Source organism: Nyctereutes procyonoides, unplaced genomic scaffold (genome assembly GCF_905146905.1).
Source record: "Nyctereutes procyonoides isolate TBG_1078 unplaced genomic scaffold, NYPRO_anot_genome, whole genome shotgun sequence".
Classification (NCBI taxonomy): domain Eukaryota; kingdom Metazoa; phylum Chordata; class Mammalia; order Carnivora; family Canidae; genus Nyctereutes; species Nyctereutes procyonoides.
The window spans coordinates 3,558,980-3,571,165 of NW_026575041.1; the positions used below are offsets into that span (position 1 = coordinate 3,558,980).

Sequence of the window (12,186 nt, forward strand, 5' to 3'; positions counted from 1 at the left end):
AGCCTCGGGCTCCCATGGAACTAAGTTCAGCCCTCTATGACAACTCTCATCACGGGATCGGGAGTACTGACTAAGTGCATTCTTCTTCCTTACTACACTCTGAGCTTCTTGAGAGCAGGAACCGTATCTCATTCATTCATGTATCTCCAGTGCTCTGTGCAGCCCCTACACAGAGTTGGCGCTCCATAAATGAATGCGCTGTGAAAGAATGAAGAGTCAAGGGAGAGGGGAGGTTCTGGATGTATGGCCCTTGATCCTGGAAACCTCTAACAAGAAGAATGCTTCATTCATGTGATAAGGCCTTGCCACCTACCAGGAATTGGCTCTTGACCTCTCCTTTCCAGCTCTCATCACCTGAACTCCCAAATCAAACACCATATACAGAAAGGTCAGGAGCCCAGGCAGGGGAGGGGATGAACAAGCCCATGATCTTCACATGTAAGTAAAAATTTCCAATTTGTCCCACCCAAGGCCATCCCCAGTCCACAATGAAACTGTCAGACTATGATAAAGGCCCTTAGAGGAGATGGTTAGGAGTGGGTGGTAGGACTGGGAATTCTTCCAGCAAAAGCAGAAAAGACAACCAAGAAAGAAGCTCCTGGGCTGTGGGGGAAGCTGGAGAGGACCAGGGGGCTTGAGATGTGAGGAGAGAGGCCCAGGACTATGGCTGGTCCCCAGCCTACGAGGACCTGAGCAAGCCAGCTGCAGAGGAATGTGAGCATGTTCACATCTTTTCCCTTGTGCCCACACAAGCATACTTTATTTCTTTATAGTTCCCATTCACACAAACCTGCTTCTCTCTAAGACACAAGCTCTGCTCTGGGCTCTGGCATCCAATGGGGGAGGCCTCCTAAGGGAATCAGAAGTGAAAACCTCAGATTCTTAGGAGCTAAGCTGTGTGATCAAGGGAAAAGGCCCTCACTTCTCTGAACCTGACTCGTCTTCTCTGGCACATGACAGATGTTCAGGAGCATAGAAGGACCACAAAGGAGAGGACTGTCAAACCAGGAAAGACAGGGCAGCCCGGTGGTACAGCAGTTTAGTGCCGCCTCCAGCCCGGGGTGTGATCCTGGAGACCCGGGATCGAGTCCCACGTCGGGCTCTCTGCATGGAGCCTGCTTCTCCTTCTGCCTGTGTCACTGCCTCTCTCTCTGTGTGTGTCTCTCATGAATAAATAAATAAAGATCATTAAAAAAAAAAACAGGAAAGACAGCTCTCCTACTGGCAACAGTTAGGGGGCAGAGAGGAGATTATTTTCTTCTGCCTCAGACATCTACACTTAGATCTGCAAAATCTTGGAAAGTTAGGGGCTGAGAGATGATATCCAATCCTTTATTTTACAGATGTGGAAACTGAGTCCTAGAAGAAGGACTAGGACTTGCCTAAGATCATCGATTTGTGCCAGCGCAAACTCCAACAGTCTTCAGATCTAAGGGGGCAGAACCAGAAGAAATGGCTTTAAATTGAACACAAAAGGATCCAGGTGAGACATAAGGAAGAATCCTGACTACAAGAATGGGTGTCAGAAAAAGACTGGAGCGGCCTTCTCTGGTATGGGATGGGATCCTGTTCAGGAGGTTGCCTGAAATGATCTCTGCACTTCACCTTCCAGGGGGCAGCGCTCTCACACCAGTGTTTCTCTTTGGGAGTCCAAGGGATTCAGGATCCCTCTCCCAGAGACCGGCGCCATGGCTAGTGGCTGGGGGAACTTGAGAGGCCAGTCCTAGAACAGGTGCAACAGCTGGAAATAACTGCAGCTGTTGCCCGGCTCCTGCTCAGCAGCCTGCTAGCGAGTGAGTAAGACAGAGACCTCTACTGGTGGGATAAAGGAGGTGCAGAACCACCTAGACAGACCCAGAGAGGGCCCTGCCTGGAGCCCATAGCAAGCCTTCACTCAAGTGCCCCCCACCCCAATGTACACCTGGACTGGAAGATGGGATGCAACTAAGCTGAACAGCAGGTCAGGGTCTCTACTGGTGGGTATCCCTCCACACTAACCGTTCTAGGCCTTCTGGATTCACTTTCCTGGGGTCTGAGGATCGGATCTACTCTTCCCTAGCAGGGCAAGAGTATCAGGCTGTAGACTGAAACTCCCCCAACTTCCTTTTCCAAAGCCCACAGCAGACTCAGAAGCGAGGCAACAGCATCTTCGGATCCTAGAGTCTTAGAATCATGAGGTGTTAAAGCCAGAATTGTTCTCAACGATTGTCTATTTGGGTGAACCATCTCTCTTTACAGCTGGGAAAACCGAGCGGCAAAGAAAGGCAACTTGTCTGGTGTCACAGTTGGAATTAGTAGCAGAGCCAGGCTGAAGCCCTGACCTTCTGACTCCAATTTGTCCTCTATACCACATCATATGATGGGTGCTCCCTTCCTGCCCCATCTCTGCTTCTGCAGTCTGGGATGCTGTCACCTGGGAAGAGAAGCTTTGATTCCCACTGTACACATAGCCCTTGGAGAGAGGATATAGAGTTTGATGTTTCTACTTGATAACTGTCTCCCAAAAGCAGGATTGGACAGTGGGAAGGAAGAGAAAGCGGAAGCATGCTGGATACCCTAAACAGTGGGAGCAGGGGGGAGCAGAACAATCAGTAAAGGAAGAGCATGATAGAGAGGCACTGACATAAGAGAAAGAGCACTGGAGAGAGAGTCAGGATACTATGCAGGTCCTCATTCCACAGAGGGATGGGTGCCCAAACTAACATCATGCATGTATGTGGCTCTGCCTGGGATTGAGATCAGTATCAGTTAGTGACCAGGTCATGGACCTAGAATGGAATCAGGGTTCAATCTGTGGTCAGAGTTTTGAGGATCAGGGCTCAGCCTGTGGCCGGAGTTGAGACTCAGTCCTCGTTGAACTCAATCTGTGGCTGGAAACAGAGCCAAGGACAGAATAACCTTTGTTTGACCAGCCTTGCATTGTAACTGAGGAGCAAACTGCTCTGTGTGCTCACAGGCCTTTGGCATTTCTATAGGGCCGAGCCACCTCAGGAGTCTGACATGATGCAGACTTGAGAATTCCCATCTGTTGGCACCACTAATGAAAGCACCCAAGGTGTCGCCAGGAGGTTTATTATGCACAACAGGCCTGGGATCTTACTTGGACTAAGACAAGGACCTTCATAAGAGACCCCCAAATAGGACCCTTGCAAATGACTATAGAATAGGATTGTTCCTAGATTCATGGATTGACAGCACTAGACAAAGTGAAGCTCAGAGAAGGGAAGTGATTTGTCCCAATTCACACAACCATTAAGTGAAAAATCTGTTATTATTTTCTTTAACAAATTTGCTGTGTGAACTTGGGCAAGTCACTCCCGTTTCCTGGGCTTCAGTTTAACTGTAAGGATAGGAAAATTGCAGGTAGGAGCAGATGATTTTCAAAGCTCTTTCAGCTCTGTCATCCCCAAATCTGAACACATCCCTCTGAATGCCAGTCCACCTCACCTTAATTCAAGTCTGCTCTGAGTTGTTCTCTTGCACATCTGGAAGCTAAGCTCAGGCTGTAGGGGACATAGAATGGCAGGACCCAGTGAGAGGTATGGGCCTGAAGGCCGGTGGAGGCACAGCGGAAGGAGACTGAAGTGGCTTAGGTGGCCAGGAAAAGTGTGTTGGAAGAAGTGTGACCCAGCAAAGTGATGAAGGGCTGCCAATATATGGGAGGTCCACAGGAGGGGTGTGGGTAGGACATTAGCAATCATGCACAACGATCCGATTCTGGGCCACCTTTCAGAGATGCATCGAGAGCAACAATGTCTGGAGAAAAGCCTTGGGGGCTAAGAATGATGAGCCAAGAGGAAAGGAGGCGGGCAGGGAGGGCATTCTGTGGTAAGTCCCTTTTAAAACGTTAGGAGGAAACCTCCAGGGCCCAAGGAAAGGGAGGAGACATTTACTGAGTGCTAGGCATTGTGCTAGCTAATTTAACACAGTCCCCTCCTTTAATCCTCCCAAGAACTCTTTGGGTTCCAGGTACCATCTGTGCCTTAGATGAAGAAATTGAGGCTCAGAGAAGTTGTGACTTATGAAAAGTCACACAGCTGCTAAGGGGCAGAGGGAGGACTTGAACCCAACACTGAGTTCTTTCCATTACTTATTGCTAAGGACTTCTATGAGTCTCATGCTGCTGGCAGCCCAGAGACGACCAGACATGCAGCTTGCCCTCACAAGCAGAGACAAGAATGAAACAAAATCCAGCACCACCAGCTCCAGAAAGTCACGTGAAAAAGAAAGGCAGCAAAAGAAAGGGGAGCTGAGCTGTGGAGAGGACAGAGCGCTACGCTGGGGCTTGGGAAACCGGGGTCTTCATCCCAGGCTCTGTGCCGGGTAACCTGGAGCAAACCCTTGCCCCTCCTGGTCCTCAGTTTCTTTATCAGGTATTTTAGGGTTTGAACTAAGCTCCTTCGTTCTCATTAAGTGAAGCTTTGGTTTTGTTTTCCATCCTCACAGGATTCCCCAAGAGACTGGGGATGGGGAGGGGGTCTGGTGGCCTCTTGCAGGGACAGGGGGAAACTGAGGTCCGGAGAGATTACATAAATTTAGGCATATACGCTCTAAGTGGAGAAGTATGAATTAGGGGACTGATATTTTTAAAGATGCTACCATGTACCAGCTATTTGCTTGACATATTTTCTCCAATTTAATTCTCACAACAGTCCTGGGATTTTGATTCCCATTTTATAGATTAGGAAACTGAGGCTTAAGAGAGGTGCTCTCCATCTGATGGTATTCAAAAGATCTGGGATAGTGAAGACTGGCCTATCTCCCTGTGCCCTCCTGCCTCCCAGAGTCTTACAGCCCCAAATCAGGGATCCTTCCAGATGCTGGGGATGGGGGTGGGGGGTGGAGTACAGGATTTAGAATTGAAGAGCTCAGGCTTTGGATGGCTTGCTAGCTCTGTAAACTTCAGCAAGTTTCTTCTATCAACCTGTTTTCTCATCTGTAAAATGCAAATGACAATACCCACCTCATGGAAGTGTTGTGAGAATCACAGGGGGTAACAGAGTGAGGTTATCTAGTTAGCTCTTCTGTCTTTCCATGGGTTCCTTTTGAATGCAATAGTCTACATCTTCATCACTTTTGTCTGCACCCTTGCAGCCAGACATGCCTGGCTCTCTCCTGAGAATGTTAAGCACCACCACCAGCCAACACACATGCACAGTGTCCTGCCCTCTCCCCCACTGTCCTCAGTCCCCTCATCCTCAGGTCCATGGCAGCAGCCCCCTTGGCTCTGAGTTTTCCCAGGTCCCCCCAGTCCCCACCCCAGTATCCCAAACTCATCAGCCCATACTGGCCGGCAGAGGAGTCTCCGCTCTCCCCCGCACAGGTGCTGCCCGGACGGCTGTCAGAACAGTTTGGGTTCCCAAGTCCCGGTACTTTCCCACCGCCCCCCCCGCACCTCCCAGGGGCTCGAATGCCTCCTCTGCCTACCCAGTCCCACCACCCCCCCCTACTTACGGGCTCGAGCGTGGGAGTCCAAGGGGAACCAGAGCAGCGCGAGTCCCAGCAAGGAGGAGAGGACCCTTACCTCGGGAACCATCCTTCCTTCCTTCCTTCCTTCCCCCAGGGCCAGGCCGCCAGGCGCTGAGCCGGGAGGGGCGTGGGGGGGAGAGTGAGACGAGGACACTGAGGCAGAGGGGCACGCAGCAAGGCGCAGACCCAGGGAGGGCTCCGCCGCTACCGCGGGGAGACACAAGAGGCCGAGGCTGGGTCCAAGGTGGGAATAAGAGGAAGGTGGAAAGAGGGAGAGAGAGATGCAGAGATGGAGCGAGGTACGGCCAGAAGGAAAAGCAGTGAAAGCAAAGGAGAAGGTGAGAGGGAGAGGAGGAGGAGGTCGGCGAGGACAGGGTCTGCGCGCGCGGCGTCGGGCGAGGCGCGCGGCACCGGCGGGCGGCCCGGGGCGCGCGGGCTAGAGGCGGCCGGCGGCCCCCGCTCGGCGGGCTCGGGGTCGGGCTGCGGGGCCCTGAGGCCCGGCGGGGCGGCGGTACCGGCGGCGGCACCGGCGGCGGGGGCGGCGGGGGCGGCGGGGGCGGCGGCGGCGCGGCGGCCGCGGGGGCTGGCTGAGCGCGGGCCGGCTGTGCTCGCCAAGGGCGCCAGGCGCCGCGCTCGGGCGCATTTGTACTTTGCCGCGGGAAGCAGGCAGCCCGGCCTGGCGCTGGCCTAGCCCTGGCGCCTCCTCTGGGGCACCGCGGGCTCGGGGGATTGGCCACCCGAGAAACAGGCCCACTTCTCCCCTCCTCTCTCGTGCGGGTCCCCGGGACGCACGCTCCAGGCGGCGCCGGGAGGAGGCGAGAGGGCTCGGGAGGGGGAAGGGGCCACCCGGACCTCGGGCTTTAACCCCTGACTCCCCGCGGCGCCCCGAGCGCAGGACGACGCGACCCAGCGAGGCCTCAGGTGGAAGTCCGGGGTGCGGCAGCAGGAGACGTCGGGGTGCGAGCGCCCGGGGCAGGGCGGGGGCGTGCGGGCACCGAGCTCTGGACGGAATCGTGGCACTTGCCGGTCTCCATTCTGTTTGTGGTCTTGGACACGCCGCCTCAGAATCTAAAAATGGGGATCTTAACACCTTCCTCTTTTTTTTTTTTTTTGCGAGGATGAAATGAGATAATGAACGTCAGAGTTCTTAACATCTCAAAAAAGAAGGGGTCATAATTCCAGGCAGCCGGAATGCCCTCACCACAGTTCCCCTTCCCACCCACAGGCTCCGTGCCTAGGTTGAAATCCAGTCCAGCGGGATTCTTGGCCCTTTCTCTGGACGTCTTCCTCTGCTTTTCCCCTCCTCCCACTCCTGAAGCAGGACGTGATCTCTCCTTTGTCTCTGCAGGTAAGGCCTGTACCTCTCTGAGAGTGATGGCCGTGTTCAGTTCTCTTCAGTGAGAGCTGGTGGTCAAAGTGTCATCTTTCTCACCAGAAGGTGAGCTCCCTGGGGATACAGCCCTGAAAACCATGGTTAGTGCTCCATACCTTGTGCCGAATGAGTGGACGAATTAGTAAGACCTCTGAGCTTTCTCGATAAGAAACACCCAGGCTCTGAAATCAAAAGGGCAGGGTCCTTCTCCTGGCTCTCCCCCCAACTTGCTGGGCCATTTTGGTAGAGTTCATTTATCCCACATTAAACCTCAACTTCCTGCCCAGCTTTTCTTGCAGAGCTATTGGAAAGTCCAGTGAGCACAAGAGAGGAGAGGGTCGAGTAAAGTAAGAGGTGAGACAGGATGCTGAGCCACATGCCATTCTGATAGAGAATCATTTCCACACTTCTGGCTGGCTGTCTATAAAGGTACCTTCCTACAATAAGGCTGGGCTCCCCATGCCCATGTGCTGCCAGGCTATCCTCTCCAGAACAGAGGGTGCTGGGAAGAAACAGTGATCCCCAAAGATGGAGTTTCGCCATGGCTTTCAAAATCAGGGACAAGCATGATCTACCTCCTGGGTGCCCTTCAAACTTCATTTCTCCCACTCTCATCTGGCCAGTCTCTTTCTCTTCCTTGAGTATACTTTATTTTACCAGATAATGAGAGCTGTGTATGTCATCTTGCTTCCCTTTTTGCCTTGGCTTTCAGGGAGCTCAGAGTTAAATGTAGTGCTTAATTGCAGAAATAATCTCATCCTAAGGATCTGAGACAGAGATCTTTTCTTTTCTCCATCTTTGCTTAAAGTCTGTTGCACACATATATTCATGTCTTAGGTGTCTTAGGTGAATTAGGATCAGCCTGTCCTATATCCCACCCGTTCTACTTCAGGAAAGGTCTCTACCATGAAACCAAAACATGCCTCAATCCTCCTCTCCATCCACACTGCTCCCAGCATTAGGGCCATTGTCATCCCTTCCCTGGACTTTGCCAACAGCTTCTAAGCAAGGCTTCCATCCTAATTTGGGCTCCTCCAATGTATTTTCCTCACGTGAGCCCTAAGAATTATGCAGATCGTGTCTACTGACAAATGTGATCACGGCACTTTCTCCTTAAAATTCATTATTGGAAATAAATAAATAAATAAATAAATAAATAAATAAATAAAGTGAAACGCAGTGCAGTATCCTGGATTGGATTCTGGGACAGTAAAAGGGCATTAGTGGAAAAAGCTGGTGAATGAAGTCTATACTTTAGTTAATAGTTATGTACCAATCTTGGTTTCTTTGTCTGAACAGAGGTTCTCTGGCTATGTGAGATGTTAGCATTGGGGAAAGCAGGGTGGAGGATATATGGTTCTTAGGTTAAGAACACTGTACTACCTTTGTCACTTTTCTATCAATCTAAAATCTTTCCAAAATGAAAAAATTATTGAATAAATAACAGAAAAAATGATAAGCTTCCTATCATTTACAGAATAAAATCCAAAGTTGGTAGCATTGGATTCAAGCCTGTGCACATTTTGGGTCCTACTTACCAGTCCCATCTACCCTATTATTCCACCACTCACTCACTTCCACAAACTGCACTTTCACACCTTCATGTGTTTGTGTTTTCCTTCTGCCTGTACCATCTTTTTCCTCCTCTAGTTAGTGAATTCCTTTTAACTTTTCAAAAGTCAGCTCTGAGTGACTTCCTCTCTGAGGCCTTTCCCAAGGCCTTCCCAAACAAAGCAAATTTTTTGTCTTCATTTTCCAGAGCACTTTGTATTGTAAGCTACTGGAGTGTAAATATTTAATTTGCATTTTGGAGTAAATATTTATTTGCATTTCTACTCAGTACTGTGGGAAGCAGGGTCCTTTTTTCATTTACATTTATACTTCTAGCATTTAGCAAGGTCCCTGACACACAAATAAATAATTGCTTCATGAATGAGTGAAGACTTCAGTGACTTGAAAAGATATTACTCTTTCATGGAGGAGCCTTCAGCGTACGTATTGCCCTTGGTTTTAATCAATGAATTGACATAAGAAACAAGCACTTGAGAGAAATCTCTGCATCTTCTGTAGAATTGTTGTTGAAGATGGGTGTTCATTAAGATAGTTGTCCCTTAAGAAAGGAGATTGTATAAATTCTTCCAAAATCTAGTGAGAAAAAAAAAAGTATCCATCCAGAGCAATTTGTTGCACCAAACTTGGCACCTGTTGCTAACCTCTTAGGGAACTTGCTTGTTGCCTTCCAAGGCAACCCATTGCACTGCTGGACAACTCCGTTAGAAAGTTCTTTTTTTTTTTTAAGACTATTCATTTGAGAGAGAGAGAGAGAGAGAGAGAGAGAGAACAGAACAGAAGGAAAGGCAGAGGGAGAGAGAGAAGCAGATTCCCTACTGAGCAGGGAGCCCGATGCAATGTGAGGCTCAATCCCAGAACTCTGAGATCATGATCTGATATGAAGGCAGATGCCTAACAAACTGCGGCACCCAAGTGCCCCGAAATTTCTTTAACCGATATGTGCTTCTCTGTGACTCCCCCCATCATTCCTAGCTCTCCCCTCAGGGCTGTACAGAACAAGCCAACTCTTTTTGTCTCCTGGGAGCTCTGCAGAGATTTGAAACAGAGAACCTCTCTTTGTACTTGCATTCTTACCAGTTTCAGTCCTTGGACTCCTCATGCCACATTAAATTTTCTTTCTTCAAATTGTATTTCTCTTTCTTTTCTTGTACCCTCCATGCTTCTGCACTTGCTTTCTTTTCTTTTCTTTTAAGATTTTATTTATTCGTGAGAGAGAGAGAGGGAAAGAGAGAGAGAGAGAGAGAGAGAGAGAGAGAGGCAGAGATATATGCAGAGGGAGGAGCAGGCTCCAATGCGGGACTCGATCCTAGGACCCCAGGATCACACCTTGAGCAGACGCTTAACCGCTGAGCCACCCAGGCGTCCCCCTGCTTGCTTTTCTAATGCCCTCCCTCTACCCATTCTTATCTGGCAGCCTTCTTTTCCCCAGATCAAAATTTACTACCTCCTTTATCTACCCAATTCTGTGCCAGGCATTGTGCTAGGTGCTAGGGACACAGTGGAGAACAAGACAAACACTGGTGCTTGTAGGCCAAGTTCTCACTGAAGTCTCTCTCATGGTGTCTGAGTTAGCTTCTCTCTCCTTCATGCTTCTATATTTCCATTATAGCACTTACCACTTATCACATTGTATCATCAAAGGTTTCAGGTCACCTTCTCTGAGTGAGTTCCTCCAGAACATAGACTACTCTCTTCCCTAACCTTCACACAGCTTTGGACATAGTAGCTGCTAGATAAAGGTTTGTTGAAGAATATCTTTCTTCCTTTAGATAGTCCTCTTGTGACCTGTTATTTGTGGCTAAGACCTCCTCCTGGCCTGCAGGCTGCTTGATTATGTAAAATTAGTGTAGTGATAAAGATCAGAGAGATCAGCATCAAGGAAAGACTTCTTAACCCGTCCACTTAATTCTGTTAAGACTCTAAAATCAGATTCATCTAAGAGTGAATGTAAGACAAGACTGCATAATAGAAATTCTACATCAGTGGTGTGCTCATAAATGTGTAACAACCAGCTCTCCAGGGGAACAAAGCCCTGGTTTATAGCAGTTGCCAATTTCCATGGTGTAGATACCCCCACCTTGGCCAATTTCAAGCTACTGATATGACATAACTGAATGTGGAGTTGGCAGCAGGACACCATTATGTAGTATTTCCATTGGTCCAATAGATATAAATAATTTCAAGAATATTGATAATAAAACATACTAATATAATAAGGAGTTGAGTTTGAATGTTTTGAATATAACTTATTTGTGAGTTTATGTAATTTAATGTTCAGAATGATCATGTTTAACAACCAGCTTGTAAAATTCCTAAGAATTTAACACTCAGCTCCCCTGAGCCCTTAGAGCCAGCTCTAGGACACTGCCCTTACTCAGTGATGCCCTGAAAGGTGTGAACTGATTGAGTCTTTGAAACTGGGTCCGGTTTAGGTACATTAGGAAGAAAATCTTGTTTATAGGAACTGTCAAAGTTAATTTACTTATAAATTGAATAATCCCCACTCCACTTTCACTCTTCAGCCAGGTTGGAGTTACTTATCCATATAATAAATCTATACTTAAGATAGGAGGGAGGAGGAGGGGCACCTGGGTGGCTCAGTAGGTTTAACATCTGCCTTCAGTTCAGGTCATGATCCCAGGGTCCTGGGATGGAGCCCCGCATCAGACTCCCTACTCAGCAGAGAGTCTGCTTCTCCCTTTCTCTTTCCCTCTGCTTCTTCTCCTGCTTGTGCTCATGCTCTCTCTCTCTCTCCAAAAATAAGTAAAATCTTTTAAAAAGCAAAACAAAAACAAAAAACCTGTTATTACTTTAAGACACATTCTTTTGCATCTCCAGATATTGTACATATAGTTGACCTAAATAAATGTTTGTAGAATGGATGCGAGGCTCACTTGTATTTATTTGTATGGGTTTTTAATGTGGCTTCGTGAACATTTCTAAGCCTTTCTTTCCTTTCCTTTTCTTTTCTTTTCTTTTCTTTTCTTTTCTTTTCTTTTCTTTAAATCTCAGCAGGCCCTCTCTTCCCAGAACAGTCTGCAAATAGAGATTCTGATGGAGAGAGGCAACAGGAAACCAGGATGGGAGAAGACATAGCCCTTAATTTCACAGGGCTCTCATGAAGGAAACTGAGTGGGGACAAGTGTCTTCGGAAGACACGGAGTGGAATCATTCTTCATCCAGATCCTAAGCTCTGCTGCCAACCAGAAGCCTCCTCTATGGTAGGTGCCATCACTAAGCAAGCACAAAGGAGAGTGGAACTTATATTCTTGCCTCCTCCATGCTCATGCTCTGGGAGACCTTTGCAAAGCAGTTTGCCCTCAGAGACTTTTCTCCCTAGATCTGTGATGATATAACTAGAGTGCTAGAGAATGGTGCCATATAACTTGGGTCCCACAGCCAGATGGTGGCAGGCGCTGTATCCACCCACAGATGGGAATAAGGAACCTCCAGTTAGCTCTGTGTTTTCCCTAGCAATATACAGATTTCTTTAATTTTTTTTCCAGAGTTATCTTTTAAACATGTAAATCAAGTAGTGTCAGTCATTTCCTTAAAACCTCTCCATTGCTTTTAGATTAAAACCCAAACCCTTAACAATTTGTAAATCCTGCCATGACCAGGCCTCTTGCCTACCCTCTGACTTCAGACCATTGTCCCTGTGCTTGCAATGCTCTAGCACACTGGCTGCCTTTTTCTTCCTGGGATGCACCAGGCTGCCTGGACCCTCTGGAGGGTCTTTCCCCCTTGAAATCTCTCCTGCTTGGAATGCTCTT

The 12,186-nt window shown here is 48.6% G+C and overlaps 1 protein-coding gene across 4 annotated transcripts in view; it reads right to left on the reverse strand.

The window, feature by feature from the left end:
- The window catches only part of CHRDL2 (chordin like 2), a 33,099-nt gene extending 27,220 nt beyond the window's left edge, over positions 1 to 5,879 (reverse strand). For all 4 annotated transcript variants that reach the window (XM_055320852.1, XM_055320853.1, XM_055320850.1 and 1 more), the window contains exon 1: positions 5,455 to 5,879. In XM_055320852.1, the coding sequence (XP_055176827.1) occupies positions 5,455 to 5,536 (82 nt within the window). In that variant the 5' untranslated portion in view covers positions 5,537 to 5,879. The remainder of the gene's footprint in view (positions 1 to 5,454) is intronic.
- Positions 5,880 to 12,186: the final 6,307 nt, after the last annotated feature.